Genomic DNA, 21,733 nt, shown 5'->3' with positions numbered 1-21,733 from the left:
GAGTGTGCCTGAGGGCTGCTCTCCAAACGTAGCCCCATGGAGAACCAGAGTGCCGTCTTCAAACAGGCTGCAGTCTGAGCGGCCCTGCCCAGAGAGGGTGAGGCGTGGGCGGGTGAGGTGAGACCGGGATCTCCCTGTGTCAGTGGAGCCGCCTCAGGCCTGCTTTGATGCTGTACACTCCGGTCCCAGGATGCAGGAGCAGACTGCAACGCCATGTTTTTTTCAACTTAATAAAGTCCCAAATCTCTCCATGTGGGGTCCAGGCGATTCTGAGGAAAAAGTGGAATTTAAAGTGGAAGGTTTAGAAATAGAAATGTTACAGGTTCATACGTGGGTTAGTGTAACTCAGATGAACTCATTTTGACACCATATTCTAACCCCTTTATACATTTTTTGAATATTTCTGTGTGTTTCCTTCTAATTTTACTTTAACCCTGGTGGTACATACATTTCCAAATATGTAAATAACAATTTTAGCAAAACCATGTCAATTCAAATGCTTATGAGTCACATATGCTTTAAATCTTTCCAGTGTTATTCAGCATCAGCCCATGAGCAAAACACTTTATCCAACTTTACCATGTGAGTTTGTAGATGCAGCCTATAATGAAAACTTGAACTCATGACTGGCAATCCAGGCTCAGTTCTGTTTGTAATACCATTTTTTTTTTTTTGAAAACTGTAAGAGCGCAGGCTACATACATTTCCATTAATTATACATTGAAATATTTCTGTATCTTTTAGACATTTCTTTTGGATTGTATTAACATTCATATTTTGGGGGGGTTGTTTTTGGTTGTCACTTCAATTTTTATCCATTTGATTGGAGAAGTCAGCATTGTTTTGCCGGCATATGCGCTGTACTACTAGTAATTAGTGTTGTCAAAAGTATCAAACATCAGATACGAATCGTTACTAAAACTAGCATCAAAAGAATAAAGTCACATTCACAGGACAGAAATGAACTTTTCCTGAATGACCTTGAGCTGTATCAGAACACATAGACTAGTATACACCCATGGATCACTATGGAACTTACTTGGACGACTGAGGGATTACACAGATATAAAACCGCATGGTATCATAAAAGAAAGTATTATTAGAGTGTTTTTAGTATTATTTTCATGTTGCTATACGAATCAATCCTCAGTATCAGGTCTATTTTTAGTACAGTGTCTATAAATTATGTAGCAGCAGTTGTTGAAACATTTCGGGAACCAGCTGAAGGATTTATATTTATTTATTTTGCTTATCTTAATGTAGCATCATCTTCTTTCTTCGCTCAATTCCTCTTCTCCCCTGAACTCTCCTAACCCATAAACATCTCCTCTTGTTTCATTCAAACTTTAACCTAACCCGCTTCCTTATGTATCTGCGTTTCAGCTATGCACCTTTTCGGTCTCAACTGGCAACTGCAGGAGAGCGAAGGCTACGGTGCATTCGAGAACGGCGGAGCGGCTCGAGACACCACTCCGAACACTATCATGGTTTCCACAGACAATGGTGAGTCCCACTTATCTGAGGATACCTGAAGGCAGCACACGCACAGTCCAGAGGGGATTGGCTCTATTTGAAGTCCTTCTATTTACATGAAAAGTGTTCTTTAAAGCAGGGACAAGAAAGTCGCTCAGGCTAAGTTCAGAGTGGGCGATGCTACTGCTGCGCTGGGAACGATATTTCACACGTTTTTTAGAAGCTTGGGGCACTTTTGGGTTTTAATATGCTTAGAAGAGTGTTTACCAAAATGTTCAGGGCTACTGTCAAACGTGTATAAAAAATTACTTTGAAGGCATAGTGTTTTTAGTTAAATTGTGCGCCAGGTTGGTGGTTCAAATTCATCTTTTGTTAGCTGTTGCGTCACTGGGCAAGACGTTTTACCCACCTTGCTAATATGAGTTATAGCGTAGTGTTAGTAGATATCGATAAGAGCAACATCTGAATGGTGGAAGAATAGTCTTATAATTTAATGGTTGTTGGTTCAAATCCATCTCTTGTTAGCTGTTGCGTCAATGGGCAAGACATTTTATCTACCTTGCTAATACGAGTTATAGCACAGTGTTAGCAGATATAGATAAGGGCAACATTTGAATGGTGAACAAATGGTCTTATCGTTTAATTGTTGGTAGTTCAAATCCATCTCTTTTGTGTCCTTGGGCAAGACATTTCACCCACTGTGCCTGGGAGTGTGATGTTTGAGTAATTGGCGAGGCTGTTGGAAGTAACTGCACTACATGGACCAAAAATATTGCTAATTTTGAGTAATATTTCGATTAAATCAAAGGAATACATGCTGTACTTTTTTGTGCAATTTAGGGTTCAGGCTGTAGAATTAGTAAGTGTTATGGCTCGGCTCGTGTGACCACAACAGGTGGCAGACACGACTGTAAAGGTTATAAGCTCTCTGCTGGAGCGTTTATTCAATAATTTAATATAACTATGTGCAAATTGTGCTAAAGTGTGACGCGGCAATGGGCTGACGGTGCGGCCAGGTGGAGTAGAGCCAGAGGAGCAACTCCAGGGCGTAAGAGGCGGGTCCCTTTTATAGGCGGGTGGATGCGTTGGGCCTTTGTGCGTCCGGGTCACCTCCAAAAACTGATGCAATGTTATAAATGCAAAACGTGGCACAACAGGGGCCGTGACAGTAAGAAACAATGTTCTTATGGCGTGTGCACGTGTGTTTTCACTTAACTAATAATTAAATGCATAACAGGAAGTGTAAAAAACGTCAAGATGTCTGTGTAATCCCTGAGTCGTCCAGGTCTGAGCCATAGTAAAAACCAAAGTTAAATGTGTCAACTGCTCATCCAAGCCGCTTCTTTAGCTCTGGTCAAGCTGTTTTAATGTTGTGTTTTACCCTATAATATAATAAAATCATTGTGAAACCATTCAGAATACAGTACTGTGATTGGACCATCTAACAGAACATGTAACAAAACACATTTTAATTTAGGTAATGTGACTGTGCATGTTAATGATAGTATTTCTATAACCTAAACTTAAGCTCACTGTTGAAATACAATAAAAAACACATTAAAATACATTGTTTCACCACCCAGACTCTAATTTGAAGAGTTTAAAATCCATTTTCCTCCAGGACTGGATTTGTCCCCAAAAGTGGGTCACTGGAAACATGTCAGTGTAGATTCATGTTTTAGCGTGTGTATTTTGTCTAGACATCACTTAATAACATGACACAGTAACATTAAATTCACAATCATCAAAATATGTATAAGTATTTCTAAATATAGGTTTAAAAATGGGTCAGGTTCATAAGTGGGTCATGGTCAGACCACCTGAGAATGACTGACGCAGATATTTATAACAATCATGAGGATCTGTGTAGAGTATGTGCTTTGGATAAATAAACTACTGTCAGGAAGGGCATCTGACATAAGGGCAGAATGACACAAGCAAATAACAAAGATGTCTGTCGTAACGGACTGGTCTTTTCTAGCCAGGTTATATTTTGCTTCAATCTCCCTGGAAATTGTATTTTTCATGGCTATTTCAAAATCGTGCCGCACTTTTAGATGGTGACATTTTCTCCCACTTCCTTTCTGTTTCCTGTTTGTAATTGTCAGCCAATCACAGCCCGGTACTTTTGCCTTTCAACCAGTTACCTTTGAATTCACCATTCACCATTCATATAAAGACACACTCTATCTCTTTCATCTCTTTTTTTAATGTCTCAAATATACACAAATACTCTTAGTGTTTTTAACTTAATTTAAAGGGCCCATATCACACTATTTTCTGACCTATGTTATAATGTTGTTTCCTGTAGACAGACTAATAAACCAGGGTTACTCAGCCGTGTGTGAATGAGACAAAACACAACCTCAGGTGTGTTTTTGATGAGGTAACAACATTTTAACATGGCCGAAAGCACACAAGAGTCAATTTTGTGTAATACAGGACCTTTAGCGTACATTTGTGGGCCTGCTATGGATTTTAAAATGGCATTATACGCATCGCAAATATCGTTCATCAGCTACAAGACACATATTAAAAAAATCCATATTGGACCATCCCTACTTTATAGTTGGTTGTGGGAGTTCACTTCATTTTTTTTTTTCCTTTTCCATGAGAATGCACAACATACTGTACATACGTTCACATTACGAACAGGAGTTGGATGATGAGTTATTTAACCCCGCCCCCTTCTCTTGTGGCTGATTGACTGTGATTGATTGCGTCTGCGTTGGATTGGTTACATACGAGATACCAAGTGGTCCTGGCATTTGAAGGGCACGCTGCACACAGAGAAAGACAGGTGATGCTACTCAATCAAAATCTCATTCACTCTGTCCTCGCGTTAAAACTGGACTCAAGCCAAGTGCTGCAAGTCACCCCTGTGTCTGTGCTGCCAGTGTGGGGCAGTGTAGGTACATGAGCTTAGACAAACCTAATGAATTATACACAAGGGGAATTACATAAGCGTAGCTGGTCAAAAGTATCGCTACTTAAAGGGCCTATATTGTGAGCCATGTTAGAATGGTTTAACTTTCTCAAAAACATACTCAGATTTGTGTTTTGTTTCATTTACACATGTATGAGTAACCTTTTATTAATAGTCTGTTTACATCTCCAAAGCTCAAAATGCTAAGTTCCACCTTGTGATGTCATGAAGTGGTAGTTTTCAAATTAACAGCTACGTTTCACCTTTTGTTCAGTAGAGATTGGTAATTCCAGAGCTACAATTATCCAAATGATTCTAGTGAAGGTGTATGGAGTTTTAAAACATATTGGGGCACTTCCTGTATCACCACATGACATCACAAGGTGGAACGGAGTGTTTTGAGGGAAGAACTCAGCCTATATGTGCAGGGTTTGTGTGGTAAACGTAAACAAAACACAACTCCAGGTATGATCGTCATGAGGAAACAACATTATAACATGGATCAGAAAATAGTGTGATATGGGCCCTTTAAACTATTATAAATGCTAAAATATCACATAAATTAGACAAAAATAGGCCTGTCCTGAATTGTTTTGGTCTTTGTCTATATCAGAACTATAAGAACATAAAAAAATAAATAAGATGCTATCAGTTTGTGTTGAAAATTATATTCTGCTGGCTTGTAATGTATTTTTATTTTTATTTTATTTTAGCATGACGACATCCAAACGCTGCATTGTCTGATTCAGAATAATTCACAATTTTAATTTCATTTTTGTAACTTTTCCTAGCTATTTTGTCACATTGTAATATCTCCTAATTAAAAATCTGCACATATTGAGTAATCTCGCATAGTTGTCTCCTTTTTGAAATGTGCTCCTTCATGTTTTTAAAGATCATTCATCTTCTCCAGACTCATTTGAAACAGTTTAAAGCCCAAATCGTCTTCATGACACGACTCGCCAAATATGACTCACGTTGAAAGGCACCAAAAAAGTAAGATGTCAGTTTTCAAAGTTTCAAAAACTATTTTCGTTTCATGGAAGGTAAAAATCATTCTACCGCAGCCTATAAATATATTTGTGAATGGGGTTTATTAATGGTGAAAGCTCAGAACAAAGTGTGAGAATCCCACTGAAAACGTTCATCAGTTTCTGTGTTTTTTTCCACACAAATTTAAGGTGACATCCCAGAATAAACTGCTCCACAAAATAATTGGTTGAGTTTTTATTATAATAGTTTGCAGAAACAGCCCCTTGAAGTGAAATCGCTTCAACGTGTGATTTTCTGAGTGCTTCATCATGCTCTGTTGTTCCCAATAAACTTCCGATTAGTTCCCTCGCGGCAGATTTTACAGGCAAAAATCCTCCGGAAACTCTGATCTGTGGAGATTTTTTATGTGTTTTTGGAAAATTGGCCTTGTTTTTACAGCTTTCATTAAATTCTTATTTTTATGACGATATTAATTCAGGTTTAGGGCCGGTCCACGAAGCATGCATGGGTGGGCTAGATAGAACAACCCACTGTCAGCCACTGTCGCAGCCTCTTAGATAGGTTAATGCCATACTGTGGAACATTACATCTCCATCGAGTCAAGCGTCTATTATTCAGTTACAGGTCTTTTTATTGCTCAAAATGACCTTCTTATGATAGACTGTATAAAGAAGTGGACTAAGTGAGTATGATGTCAGCCATAGTGTTCAGCTCCAGGTAAATTAAACTCATTGAAGCGAGAAGTTATAGCGCCGAATTTGGAGCCGAGTTCCATATTTGGAATTCCAACCACGAGTATCATAGCAACCAAAGAGCCAATCTGGAGCCAGGCTGTTAAAGGTAGTGCCTGGTTTAGCAACACTGTTAATCGTCAATCCATGCTGTTGCTAACACAAACGGGAAAAACCTCAAGGAAAAAAGGCACTTGATTTGTCTGTCATTAATGTTTGTATCTTGATTTACGGACAAAATAGCAAAATAAAAACACCAGGATCATGTAGAGCGGGTTAATACGAACATTTTAAGCCAGTCGAGTCGATGAAGCCAGAAGCGAGCCCTTGATCCTTCCTATCTGGAATGTGGCGGCTAGCGCGTTAGCTACTCCTGCATTGAGATGAAGTTTCAATGCCCTACTTTGGAACATTTCAGACATAACAACAAAAGCTGCATGGAGACAAGCAGGCAGTGAACCCTCTGCATAGTGCGCCGTTAATTAAAGGCGTGAAAACCAGAACTAGTTAATTTTAAACAGTTTCCAGTGATCCAACATTATTCCTGATTCACTTCCTGTTTCTAGGCAGACTTATTTTGACCTCAACAGCTGCTTATACAATGTATCTGTACTGGAGCAAGACAGATGTAACTCAAATACATGTACAAATCAGGCACATAAATAAAATACTGTATATTTTATTTAATAGCCCACGTAGTCAATATCCATTCTGTGTAATTTGAAATACAAGAAAACTCCCCCAAATACCACCACCACCAATACCACCAAGTAAAAACCAAGTAAAACTACATAATGTATTAATATATAGGTGAAATATTAAAGCTATCAATCAAACTCCCCATTAACAATAATAAAAGCGTAAGTAGCAGAAGTTTAGCAGAAACCCAACACGCTAACGCTAACCTCAAACTGCCTGATGTGGTCGAGGCTGTAATTTCATATGTAGCCTTCCTGTTCATAATATAATACTTTTACTGGTTTAAGGCCTGACACTGAGCCCCATTTAAACCTGCAAGCCCACTCTACTGTGTCAGTATATGCGCGTGGCAGTATTTATGGGTGTCTAGACGTTACGCCTGTTAGGTACGCTCATGTGAACCGCGGACATGTGGCACCAGACACCCAATACACAAAAGCGGAGCAGGCTAACGCTAACAGCGCTAACTCGCAGCGTGGCCAGGCTCCCAATTTCATGCTAATTAATGGTTGTAATAGAGCCGCGTGTGTACCTGGGTCGCACAAGGCACTGTTTCAACTGTCTGCAAAAGCAATTACACTCAAAATCATTGGTGGATCGAAGTGGTAAAATGGTATCGGTGATTTTTTTTTCGTTTTTCTGTTAAATTAAAAATAAAACGCCTAATTATAAAAGTTGAATATTTTATCTTGAATATAATTTACAAAATTATTTAAATTACTATGAACTAAATTAAGTCAGTCATAACCTATAATTATAATTTTATTTATTTATTTTTTACTATTCCTTTTATCATTCTCCAACCATCAAACTTACATAAATAAACTGAGGGCAAGGCGGATGAAGTTTTTTGCTCAAGTACACAACAACAAACAATGTAGAGATTCAACCACCAACATTAACCTTCTATTTTTCTTGTTTTGTCTGATTTTTCCTGTTGTTTGATTTTCCTGTTTGTTTTTGTGTGTAGGCAGCACGGTGGCTGAGTGGCAACACTCATGCCTCACAGCAAGAAGGTTTGGTTCGATCCCCGGGTCGCCCAGGCCTTTCTGTGTGGAGTTTTGCATGTTTCTCCCCGTGTCTGGATGGGTTTCCTCCGGGTACTCCGGTTTTCCCCATTAACCAAAACACAAACGCCCTTCAAGACAACTGTTGTTGTAATTTTGGGCGTTACAAAAATAAAATGAATTGAATTGAACCTTTAAACCCCCATAGAGTAGCGTTTTAGTCAAAAAATAAAGTACTTTGAATTACTTTGTGTTTGAATTGTGCTATACAAATACACTTGCTTTGCCTTGCCTGGTCAAAAACAATCACATACACAGATCAGTATATATGTGACAGTACTAAAAAAAAAAAGTGTCTTCCTTAAAGTGATTTTGAGCCCCTGATAACGCTGATGGATGCAGGGCAGTGTGGAGAGGAGTTGCCGCCTCCACATGTGTGAATAGGGCTTTAATAAGGCTGTGATGGTCTGTGCTTTATTAGGCTTTGTTGGGGATCACATCTTGTCCAATTACACAGTGTGAATAGGCCTTTCAGTGCACCGCCATGCCAATTAAAACCTGAGCCCAGATATCAACATATTAACCTTTGCTTATACAAAACGGCTTACATTGAATTAAGATTGCATATTGAAATAATGAATAGGCCGGAACTGTAAGGCCATTTTGATGAGGTTGGTGTAAATGGTCTATTGAAAGGCACATGCAAAATCCGTAGACAAAAGAAGTTAATTTTTATGGAGACAATTTGGATTTCATGTTTTGTATTTTTCTCATGGGATTGTTTATTTTCAGGACAAAATCGCGTGTCTGCGGGGCTACCGGGGTGGATTTAATTACAAAATTAAAAACGCATTAGTAAATCTGTCAACATTTAATAATTACTGAAATGCTTGGAGCTGTAACACAGTTAAACAAATGTGAAATTAATATAGTAACCATTAAATTATTCTCCAAATGTTTGTATGTAGTGATGGTCATTTTAATACATATTTTAAATGATAAATCAGAGGCTTTTTAATGAGTATTTTGGCTCTTTGGATATGTGCTATGAAAAATCGAATAAATGTGAGATGGTGAATATCATACAGCGAAAGAAAAAAATCTAATTTGGCAGTGTCCACCAGTAATCTGACCAGAACTGAAGAAGCAGCTTGGACGAGCAGCGAAACGTCTTCACTCCTACAACTTTTTCTCCAGTCGACAGATGTGAATTTTTCTTTCACTATGGCTCATACCTGGACAACTGATGGATTAAACTGACAATATCATAAAGTGGAACATCCAAGTCATAGCAATAAAATCTCCATGAAGACAAGCAGGTGTCGAACCCTCCATCAGAAATGTTACATAGTGCATCTTTTCAGTCTTCATGTCTCCATGGAGATGCTTATTGGTGGTTTTCAGATTCAAGGATGTGATGATGTCATACTCTCAGATGGGGGACAAGGGCCTGTTTTTCTGTTTTTCCAATGTATAAAATTGAACATTGTCATGAGATAGCTAAAAGATAAATTCACAAATGTTTAATCTGATCACTTTTATTTGTAACTAGACCCTAGAACAGGGGTTGCCCAAACTCATTTCACCGAGGGCCATCTCTTGAAAAATATTACACACGGAGGGCCACAGTGGTCAATACAGTGGATAATTCAGATGGTGCATTTAACATACTTTAAATAAGGCTTGAAATATTATTATTAGGTCTGTATAACAAAGCAATATGATGTTATTTACGTTATATTGGTAGGATTACTCAAATTTGCCGTTAAAAAGTACTGATTATGATCAATTGGGCCAGTTCAACTGAAGGCCTGAGGGCCAATAAAAATTGGTTTGAGGGCCGCATTTGGCCCCCTGAGCCATAGTTTGGACAACACTGCCCTAGAACTTGTGATATAGTGACATAAATCAGCAGTTTATCAATATTCATTTTAGCTGCCCCCATCTGTATTAAATATTATAGACCTATATATGTGAATGTTGTGATATCACCTGAAACCCAGCAGTTCCTTTGTCTTAAATGCTCCAAATGTATCTGTCCTGCAAACACATATGTAGACCTGATATGAGTAATGTGATTTGTTGTTTAAATTACCATTACAATTTCAAATATTCACTTATAGTCTATTTTCAGTAACTTAGCAGCCCCACTTTACAATTCCCAGGCTACTTGAATTGTTTCCGTAACAGTATATCCAAGTTTGAATCATTAGCAGTGTTATTTTAGCAGTTTAAGCCAGAACAAAACATTTTACAAGGTCCCTGATGGCTCAAATGGACTAATGAGAGCGCTAACAACTGTACTAAGGGCATATGACAGGTTTTCATGTTTTTCTAATAATTACTTCATTTAATGTGATAGTGGTAAATATTTAGCAGAGTTTTATATCAAAAGAAGTGGCAGTTTGTGGAAAAGAAAAGTTCAAACATACAGGAAGTAGTTTACACATAACTGAATAAAATTAAATCTAATAATGAGTATTTGCAATTCATGAGCTTTAAAAGTATGGTTGCTAAGTAACAGAATTATGTCTATGGCTTTGTCCAAATGTCCACCCTCACCCTTAACCCCTCACTACACACCCTTGCACTCTTTACCAGACTCTATAGTGCACTCACTCACAGAACAATTCTGAAACACAACTCAGATCTGGGTGAAAAAAGTCAACTAAACTCTGATAAAACTTGCTTTCTGTAAATAATAATAATAATAATAATGAGCAAGTTAATTTATGAGCTAATATAACCATACAAGTTTATATCAAGATGGTACGTAAATAGATTGGATTATTCATTTTGTAAAATCTGAGACGTGAAAATTATCGCTCTGTTAACAGCTCAAGTTAAGGGAAGCGGGTAATGCTTTCAGCTTCACACAACAGCGGTTTATTTAAGACAGATTTATTCATAATCAGGATCAGTAGTGCAATAAACCAGCGCTTCTATCTGCTTTCATTCAGTTGTGATGTGTTCAATTAAATCCCTGTCGCTTAGCTGTTGTTTGTCCAACTCTCGCAGTGCATTGTGGTCTATATTGATCTATCTAGTGACCACTGATGCCCACTACTTTTTAAGGTGCACTGTGGAAAATTTTGAGTGCACTATATTCTCACCAACTGGACATTTGGACCCTTAAAAAGTTCCCCTAGTTGATAGTAGAGTGGATATACGGACACAGCCTATGTGTGTCATATCTGCGGCATGTGTCCAACCGGAAAGAAAAATTTAAAACCTAACCAAAAAAACAAAACAAAAACTTGTATCATCTTGTCGTATGAAGTTTGTTATTGTATATCCTGGTTGGACACAGGCAGCAGATATGACATACTTGGAGATGTATTTCCTAGTAATGAGACAAATAAAAATAAAAATGCTGATAACAAAATATATAATCCAGCAGAAAAAAAAAAAGAAAATGCTGTAAATCTTGCATTTTAGCTGGACTGTTCTGCGCTGATGACAGAATTAGACTTACTCCATTTCAGAACTCAACGCCACTTCCTGTAATTTTCTGCTTTTCTTCAACTTTTTTCCCCACAAACTGCCACTTAACTGGTGTAGAACCATGATGAATATTCACCACAGGTACCATCCCACCAAACTGAGCCCTAATTAGAAATAAACATGAAAGCTTGTCATTTGCAATTTTAAGCTCAAAGAAAACATTGTAAAATCCCCCCTCAGTAAAATCACTGTGTGAGATACGGCTAATCTGCAAATGAGAGCTGTAATAATTTAAACTGGGGTTAAAGGAAATGAGAGCGCCAGGTTAACAAGAGGCACTGGCCTGAATAAACACTACTTCCAAAGTCACTTATTTAAAGCCACAATAACTTTTAAACTACTGAATTGACTTACATAATTTGTTTTTTTCCATTTTGGTTTTGTTTATTACACTGAGGCATGTATAAAAAAAGGCATCCTTACTGTGAGTGGGCTTGCATCTCCACAAACCTGACTCTGGAAATGTTGATACTTTTGGCTATAATCTTCCATAATAAGTACCTATCTGCATCGAGAATGTTCTTAAGTGTGGCTTTCACTTTCTATTTCTATGGAATCGTGCAGGTGACATGGCACTTTCAAAGTTATGTACTGTATCTTTAAATTACATTGTGTTTTTTTTGTTTTGTTTTTTTTTAACCACGGGACATTAATCAAACCCTGGCAAGTGTTTCTTCATAATAGCTTTTGGGAAACATATCAAAATTTTATGGAATATGAATTTAAATATGTAAGAAGAGATATTATTCAAAGTAGCGGTGCATTATTTAACCCGGAGTATACAGAGGCAGTGAAGTGGCTGTCAGCAGTGGAGAGAGAAAGAGAGATAGAGAGGGAATAGGACTTGTGGCGAGTTCAAGTGCTCTTCATAAAGTCTGTATGAAAGCCATTTATTTTACTCAATGCTGTCCACACAAATACAAGAGACGATACTGAATATTTGAGATAAAAATGGAAAATCATGCTCTATAAGAAGCACAAAATCCAATGCAAAGAAGGCAGAAAACAGTAGCGCCACAGCGGTTCAATACCAACTCTAACCAGTGCTGCTTTTGGGCAATACTCGGATCTAAAATGAAGCGTGTGAAAAAGCGATTGGTGGAGGTTTGAGAAGCCAGTGGTGCAGGCTGGGAGTCACATCTCTGGTAGATAGCCACGGGGCAGCTGCGACTACAGAAGGAGCTTACTGCGATCAAGCACGGTAATTAACAAAGTATTATAAAGTGACTGAGGGTGAAAATGGATTAAGTCAGTTCAGAATGCCCCAAAAAATGATTCCAGTGTGTCAAATTGAGGAAGCACTGTCGTATTTACACTTAGAAACAGCCTAACTTCGATCTGCAGTCCAACAACTAAGCATAATGGCTAGCAGTGATTAGCACTCTCAGCTCACAGTAAGAAGAGCCTTTCTGTGTGGAGTTTTTATGTGTCTTCTTGTGTCTGAGTGGGGTTCCTCAGGACACTCTGCTTTCCCCCCCGCCCATGCCGTGCTTCGTGTCTTTCTGCTTTGTTTCATCGCAGGCCTTCTGACTTCTGCGTGAGAAAACTGCAGTCTCCAATGGGAGCTGACGTCACCGTTTTGCATTTGTACCAAAATGATTACACTACACTGCCGAATCCTATAAAATTAGAGAACAAAGTACAGAGCTATGGCCGTATACCGTAGAGAGTAAAAACGACAGTTGCATCTTGAAAATAAGCGATTAAAGATTACAACATGCATAAATCACTGCAAATACAACTTAACGATGAAGTAAACGGTGAGGGGAAACATCTTTAACATGGCTAACAGCTCTGAAAAGTCCATTTTGCATAGGTTCACTTTAATTAAAAACACACCCTAACCCACAATACTGTTTCTAAGAATGCCTCGATAAAGATGATAAATGTATTACCTCTTTGTGTTGGTTCAGCAGTGGCAGATGGTCCGGTCTAACACTCGGCTCTCATAAACAGGCTCCTTTAGAAAAGTCACAGGAGCTCCAAGGAGGTGCTGAAGCCTTCATTACACTTTTATGCAAACAGCTTTACACCTGCCAAATGTGCAAAGGTGCAACAGCAGTGAGCAGAGAGCGTGCAGATGGACTGTGGAATATACAAAGACCAAAAAGCAAATGTAACAAAGCTATGCAAAAGATATATTTGAACTGAAATGTTTTATTATGTTTGTGAGGTTTAAAGTGGAACTACACATGAAATCCACTTTTTTCACTACTTAACTGTTGCATTATCTACTGTTCTAAATATTTTTAGGGGAATTTAAAAACATATAAAACTGAGTGTGTGTGTGTGTGTGTGTGTGTGTGTGTGGTGGTGGTGGTGGTGGGGGGGGGGGGGGGGGGGTGCTTCCAGTAGCCACTGTAACTACTTGTAGTCAGTGACATTACTCAGGACTGCCCTGATTACAGCCAGGTGCTTCTGATACAAATACCTGGCTGCAGGGGCCGAGTTTGACATGTTCTGCCACCTCACATTTATCTGTGTGGAGGCGAATCTACTCACAGATTTTCAGGTTTTTTATTTTTTTTAACTATAGATAAGAGATAAGATACATGGATATGTTTAATGTCATACTCTGGAATATTCAAGGAAAAGCAATAACATTTTGAATAATCTGCTCCATATATATTAATAATGAATAAGACATAATATAAAAAAGCTTTAAGTATATTGCTCATCTAAAGCTACACACACAGTCGACTGCCTCGCCACATTAAAAGCCCTGTCATATGAATGCCATATTGTCCATAAACATAAGATTTACACACTGCTCAGCTTTGGGGCGGCTGCTGTTTTCCATCTGATTTATGATCAACATAATAAATATTTAGCCAAGCATCTGTGTTTGATTTTATTTTGAAATAGTTACTGCTTAATGCTGCGATTCAAACTGCAGTCCCGATTAACCACAACATTCTTATCACAACATAATGTCAAAGGGAATTTGAATAGCTGCTGACTTGTTTAAAATGATAGTTTTGTTGAAAAGTTTTCATTTTGGTCCTGTAAGTTAAAACTATATCCATAATGCAACATATTTTAAGGTTAAAGTGGGCGACAGTAGCTCAGTTGGTAGAGTGTTCCTCCCATTTAAAGGGGCACTAGTTTTTTGGTGGAGGGTTTTTTGGTCTCCATGGAGATTTAGTTGTTTTATCTGAAATGTTCCACAAAATGGGATTAAAAAATGTGTGGCAATGAAAACGCCTGTAAATGAACAAATTAAATGAATGTACGAATACATGAATAAATGAAGAATGATAGAATGATGTATGTATTTCTTCTTCTTTGACTAATGATGCCATGTTGTTTGTTTTGCAGGTAAAATGTACCTGGTAGAAAACAACACCATAGACACAGGAGAGGTGGACGTGGGAAGACGAGCCATACAAGAGGTCCCGCCAGGTCAGTATACACAATTTAACCTATATCAACTTGATGAATAATATGATACTACAATTTGCTATGTGACCGTTTTGATTTATGGTTTACTATGAATCACATGCAGTGGTGGAAAGACTACTGAAAACATGTACTGCTGCCACGAAAAAATCTGTTACTACTTACTTTTTAGCTGATTTTTTTTTTCATTTTTAATCTGTGTTTTAGTTCAATGACCCATATTACTCCATTTTCTGATCTATGTTATAATGTTGTTTAATGAAGTTGTGTTTTGTTTCATTCACACATGTTTAACACACTCACTCTGCATATTTAGAGTTCTTCTTTCAAACAGAAAACACTCTGTTCCACTTTGTGATGTCATGTGGTAATACAGGAAGTGTTTCACTGTGTTTTTAAACTCCACACACCTTCACTACAATCATTTGCATAATTTCAGCTCTGGAATTTCTAATCTCAGCTGAACTAAAGGTAAAAGGAGCTCTTAACTTGAAAACTACCACTTCATGACATCACAAGGTGGAACAGAGCATTGTAGACATACTAATAATAAAGGGTTACTCGGACATGTGTGAAACAAAACAGAACTTCAGGTATGTTTTGATGCGATATCAACATTATAACACGGCTTAAAGCTCACATAAGTGAATTTTACATAGTACGGGACCTTTAAGTTGAATTAACTTGCTTGAAACTACAATCTGAGCATTCTCTGAGCTTTGGCAAATTATATTGGTAGGATTTGAGATGATTTTAAAATGTTCAATAATAAGTACAGGTACAAGTTTAAAATCTACTTAGGTAAAGTACAGATACCCATTTTTTTTTTACTTAAGTACTTCATTACATTCCACCACTTGGTATAGTATTATAGTGTGTCTACAACAAACACAATTCAACAAACATAAATCTTCAGTTCAGAAAATAAGGTTATTGTCACTTTTTTGGACGCATAGCGGAGATTTGTTCTCTAGTAAAAATCTACTTTTGAGTAATGTCACTCAAATAAAAGTCATAAGTAACCTTTGTAAAAACTATAGTACACTTAAAAAATACCATTACAACCAACTTTTGTCTACAAGTTCTCAAACTCACTACTGCAATCTGCTCTTAATGACACTGGACAGTTCGGGTTTTATGCACTGCATTTGAATGAACTCTGGGTTAGATGTACTCCGATGAATTCAAATATAGTTGGTGTGCAAATGAGTTCTTTTGAGATAATGAGAACAAAATTAGTTAAAATGCAAAGAATATTAATTATATGGTGTCTTCCTGGAATTTGAATTAATTCAACTTTTAATTGAAGTGCCATGTGCATACTGATCACATATAAAAGTATGTAGTGAAAGATGGAGGGAATTAGATTTGATCCATTTTACTCCCTCCCTGGTTTATACATTCATTTAAAACAGTTATATTGAACTATCAAATCTGACGTGTTGGTGTGGTCTGACATTTTCATAGAGCACTAGTTAGATAGTTTCATTTTGGTTTAAAAGAAAAAAAGTTTACTACAAATCATAGACTGTATATATAAATGGACACAGCTAACCTGCTAGCTGCCATGTTCCAAACAGGAAATGATCATGGGTGCACTTCCGGCTCCATCGACACTGGCTCCAGTTCACTTTGCATTGAAAAATTGTCACCCCTCTTTTCATAACTGCTGCTGTCAGGCTCACCATCTTGGTCTTAAAATTTTCGTATTAACCTGTTCTATACGATCCTACTTCTTTTATTTCACTATTGTGTCAGTAAATCAAAATATTAACATTAATGACAGAAAAATCAGGCACCTTCTTTCCCCGAGGTTGCTCCCATTAGCGTTAGCAACAGGTTTGATTGACAGCGTTGCCTGCTCCCTGCTAAACCAGCGGTGTGGGCGGTAAGGGGCATTATCTTCAACAGCCTGGCTCCAGATTGGCTCTTTGGTTGCTATGATACTTGTTGTCAGTGCCCCATAACTGCTTTAGCCTCGATGAGCTTCATTTGACTGGAGCTGAAAGCTATGGGTGACGTTACGCTCACTTAGTCCACTTCTTTATACGGTCTATGGTACAAAGGTTGACATATGATACTTGTTGATATACTGACTTTAGGAACACCACCATAAAAACAACAAAACAATAGTGCTGTATCTGCAATTAGCATTTTAGCTTCATGTAGTTGTCTTATCTTATTTTGTCTTAATCTAACACATTGTTTTCACTTTTAATCACCACACTCCTGTTGTAAAAATAGCAGATTTTGTACTTAATTGCTTGTTGCCAATTATTTAACATTAAAATAACAAAAAGAAAGAACCAATCACGAAACAGCCAGCAATCTTTAGAAAAAAAGGTGTTTCTAGATGATATTAAAAGACATTTGGCATCAGTTCCGATTAAAAGTGCTGTACCTGATTTTTTTCCTGTGTAGTCTAGTTCATTTTAAATGGTTTGCAGTGGTCCAAAGTTATTCCTCACTTTCCTTATGCATCAGTCAGTTTGAGTTTGTGCTTTTTACACCTCTACTTAGCTGTCACTAACTAACATTTTAACTGTGCACTTCCCCACTATTGGACAGCAAAATGTTTTCTAATTAGATACATGCAGTACGCAGTTTACTTTTACCTCAAGAACTGCTTATACAATATATCTGCACTGGGGCAAGACACATTTTGCTTAAACACATGGAAAGAAATCAGATACAGGGTCTTTAATCTAACCAATTTTCATTTTTAGTATCATATTTTGTTTATACGCAGCCGTTTACATAAAAAGTTTTGTTCTATGCCTGAGACAGATAATCACAGAAGTATTATGATGATTTTGTTGCAGGTGTTTTCTGGAGGTCCCAGCTCTACATCGACCAGCCCCAGTTCTTAAAATTCAACATCTCGGTTCAGAGAGATGCTCTGGTGGGCGTGTACGGGCGAAAGGGCCTCCCTCCATCACACACACAGGTAAGAGCAGAGCAGGCTGGGATATCCAAATCTGAGTGTGTGATATTAGGCTGTTTAATATGTCTTAGAGTGTTGATGCTTGTTAAAGTGGCTCTCAAACTTTTCACACCAAAGAATGTGGCTTTCCAAGTACCATCGCAGCTAAACCAGGCTATAAAACAGATTAGTGCATATGTATATATTTTTTTTAAATATAATGTATTTTCATTAATTTTATATGCAGAAATGATGAGCAACTACCACAGCTGTCCTGAGGTCGAAAGGTCAAAGTGGCTGCCAATCTGTGCCCTTAGCCCTCGTGACTCCAATACCTATTATTTTGTATTTCTTATTTTATTTATTTGAAAATTCTAAGTGTAATTCAGAAATGTAAATATGTAAAGATTATGGCCAACGTGACTAATTTCCATCTTCAGGTTGATGTAAAACGATTAACGGGACAGAAAAAAGAACAGCAACAACACCAAAGCAAATGTAACACACACAACACACACACTATACACACAACACAATCACTATATATAAAACACTCACTATACATACAACACACTCACTATACACACAACACACTCACTATACATACAACACACTTATTATACACAACACACTCATTATACACACAACACACTCACTATTCACACAATACACTCACTATACATACAACACATTCACTATACACACAACACTCACGATCTACACAACACACTCACTGTACATTCAATTATAAGAACAGTTCATTTGAAGGTAGAAGTTACAAGTTCACTTCTAACTTCAAACCAGCCACTCCTCGATATAAAAATATAATTTTGTTCTACATAGCGACATATTTGACCCTCGAACACCCCATTGTTTCAAAGCTTTTGAAATCACTTGTCCTGAACAGCACAGAGCAGTCACATATAGAACCTGCTGTTGTTGTCTAGTTTCTTTCCACAAACATATAGACAAGGTGGATGAAGTGTCTTGCTCACAGACACAACAACAGTGCCATGACCCACATTATCACCTCTGCTTTAACCACGCTGCTGCAACAAATAATCTAATAATAAAATTGAGCTGGCACAGTTGTCAAATCACAAAGCCTGCAATTATTTAGTTAATAGAATGTCCTTGGCAAAGAACAAAATATCTTTTTTTTTCCTTTTTCAATTGAAAACCTTTACAAACATGTTCTGAAATACAAGGGATTATTGTATGAGTTAAAGTGGATGTGATGTATATACAGACTTAGGCCTTTGCTTTGTCCTTTATTACGCTTTATATGTTTGTTTTGTTTGTTTTTCTGTTTGTATTGTATTTTAAACCAGGCATCCATGTAAAAGTGAGTTCAACTCTTCTCATTGGGTTTCCGTGTACAAATAAAGATAAAGAAAAGAAAGAAACCAGTTCATATTCAGTCTAATCTTAATTATTAATGCTCCTGGAGTTATACATAATTTGCAATCTGAGCAGAATCCTACTTTTCAAACATAAATCGCAAATCTAATTACGAAATTGTTCAGAAACCATTATTTGCAATCTTGCCACGCCCGTACATTCGCCTGTGCCAAGCTATTCTAATAATCAAATTGAGAACAAAGTGACACTTAGGCCTTAAGAGATTCCTGACCTCCACTTGGACCAAATTGTTAAAAGTTACTATTCCTATTTTCTTTCTTTCCCAAAGTATCAAAAATGCAAAATCCCCTTTTCGACCTTGCTCCTTTGCGCGGGTCAACTACTTTTATGGATTCTCGGTTCATAATGAAATAGATAAGCTCCTTACCAACTTAGAGCGTGTCTTTAATGACTGCACTTACATCTGTGTGTGGCCGGATCGCGTCTTCTATCAGGGGACTAATCCACTTATCACCAAAGGACACAATGATACACTGCCCCCCCGTGCACTACGCCGAATCCGCACATTAAATATGAGGGGAGAGAGTGGGCGTCCTTGTCCTAACCCCATCCATCCATCCCACTTCCCATTAACTCCTTTAGCGTCACAGATCAGGAGGAGCAGAGAAAAGTCAACCAAATGTGCTGGTGGTAAATGAGATACATGAAGTCGAGTGTCTCTGTAGACCACTTTTAAGGCCAGTCTGTCCCGTGACGAAAAATGGCTTAAGGCAAAAATCACTTTTCACTGTAAAGGTGTAGTTTTGTATTAAGGTGAAATGGGGTCTTTGGGATTGGGGGTATACTTGGGATTTGATTGGTTTTCGGTGCAATAGTGGACAGGACGTACATAGACAGACTTACATAGAGTTTATTTGAATAAGATGTTAGAAAGTGCATACAGTACATATTACACAGCTCTTTTTTTGAAATGAGAAATAATTTTGTGCTTGTTGTTATTTAAAAGTTGGCTGTTTCACATCTCACCTTCACAGTTTTGTAAAGATATAAGCCCACAACAGAGGACATATGTTTTTAAACCAAAATTTTCCATCCATCCATCCATTTTCTTTCGCTTATCCGGGGCTGGGTTGCGGGGGCAGCAGTCTAACCAGGGATTCGCAGACTTCCCTCACCCCAGACACGTCCTCCAGCTCCTCCAGTGGGACCCCAAGGTGTTCCCATGATGCGTTCCCAGATGGCCGATCTCCTCTCGATGTGGAGGAGCATCGGCTCTACTCCAAGCTCCTTCCGTTTGACTGAGCTCTTCACCCTATCTCTAAGGGAGAGCCTAGCCACTCATTTTGGCCGCTTGTATCTGCGATGTTGTCCTTTCGGTTATTACCCAAAGTTCATGACCATAAGACTGTGGTTATGGTCAAGCAAAACAAATCATACTTCTATTTTCTGGCTAAAAGGTTACATACTGTGGCTTTAAAGATACTGTAAGCCTCATCTGGCCTTTGTTCAACCTAATTACAAATAGTAGCTTTAAAACAATTGCTAATGTTATATTCTTTCCAAAGAAAGTCTAACAGAAGCACAATCTCAAAATTCTCTACCGTTACTATTCATGGGTTTCAGGCAATTGATTCCTTCCTGGTTTTAAGGATTTTGTGCCGATCCCTTCCCAGTTCAAAACATGTAATATTTTGTTTTGAATTGCAGTACTACTATAACACTAGAAGACAGTTGCTATGTCAAATTCTGCAAATCAGGAAAGAATCAGTTGCCTGAAACTCATGAATATAAAGTAGCATTCCACGCTAGCATCAAACTAACATCAAGATCATAAAATAAAGGTGTTTTCTGTAGTATATGAAAAACAGGGAGTGTTTTTATCTAAGAAGTAGGTTGCACTAAGAGCCCATTTAGGAAGTATTTTGCAGTGTGACCATTAGCCTACTTTCACTGCGGCCATATGGAGCGAGACCTAAATCGGTCCCAAGGTGAAGTCGGCTAAATGTAAACTGTTTCATTAAGCACACAATCACAAGCCAAAACAAATACCTAAACTTTTATGAGGATTACTAATTTCAGTAAAAGAAAGAAATATAGACATACATATAGATATATCGTGATGTATTTTCTGCATTTCTGTTGGTAGCTTCTTGAAAAATGATTTAACTGTGGTAATTGGCCAATGTGAACTGGTCCACAAACATATTACTGAAACTGCTGGTTAGGCTGTGTAAACGGTAAATTAGGCACGAGAGCAAATACTTGGGGAGACTTGAAGCTGTAACTAGATATTTTCTTGTTATTAAAAATTCTCGGCCCGAGCTGAACCAAATTGCAGCAAAAAGTACTCTGTAATGCAAAAATGTTATTAAAATAGCTTGACTTTGGTAAATTTCCCAAAAAACTTGTTAACGAAATGTGACTATATGTTTAAGCTGGAGAGGTAAAGGAGTGAAGTACGGAGCCCTGTGTAGGACATTTGAAAAATATAATATTAATGCGTGACCATGAGATAATATCACGTTCCCATACGATATTATCTTGAGGGAGCGACTTCATTATCACGAGGGAACGAGATATTATTTTTATTTTTTAAGTTAAATATCTCATGAGCTTGTGGAAATATATGTATAAAAATGATTATGTTCCCTCAAGACAATATCTCATTTCCTCAAGAAAATATCTCGTTCTTTCAAGATAATTATCTCATTCCCTC

General features: G+C 37.7%; 1 protein-coding gene across 2 annotated transcripts in view; it reads left to right on the top strand.

The window, feature by feature from the left end:
- LOC117393469 (teneurin-3) overlaps window positions 1–21,733 on the top strand; it is a 516,796-nt gene that overhangs the window by 340,795 nt on the left and 154,268 nt on the right. For both annotated transcript variants that reach the window (XM_055225737.1, XM_055225739.1), the window contains 3 exons: window positions 1,384–1,503; window positions 14,652–14,735; window positions 17,555–17,679. In XM_055225737.1, coding sequence (XP_055081712.1) covers window positions 1,384–1,503; window positions 14,652–14,735; window positions 17,555–17,679 — 329 coding nt within the window. The remainder of the gene's footprint in view (window positions 1–1,383; window positions 1,504–14,651; window positions 14,736–17,554; window positions 17,680–21,733) is intronic.

Source organism: Periophthalmus magnuspinnatus, chromosome 1 (genome assembly GCF_009829125.3).
Source record: "Periophthalmus magnuspinnatus isolate fPerMag1 chromosome 1, fPerMag1.2.pri, whole genome shotgun sequence".
NCBI classification, from domain to species: Eukaryota; Metazoa; Chordata; class Actinopteri; order Gobiiformes; family Gobiidae; genus Periophthalmus; species Periophthalmus magnuspinnatus.
Note: the sequence above shows the minus strand (reverse complement) of the source record. Positions and strands in the feature narration are given on the sequence as shown.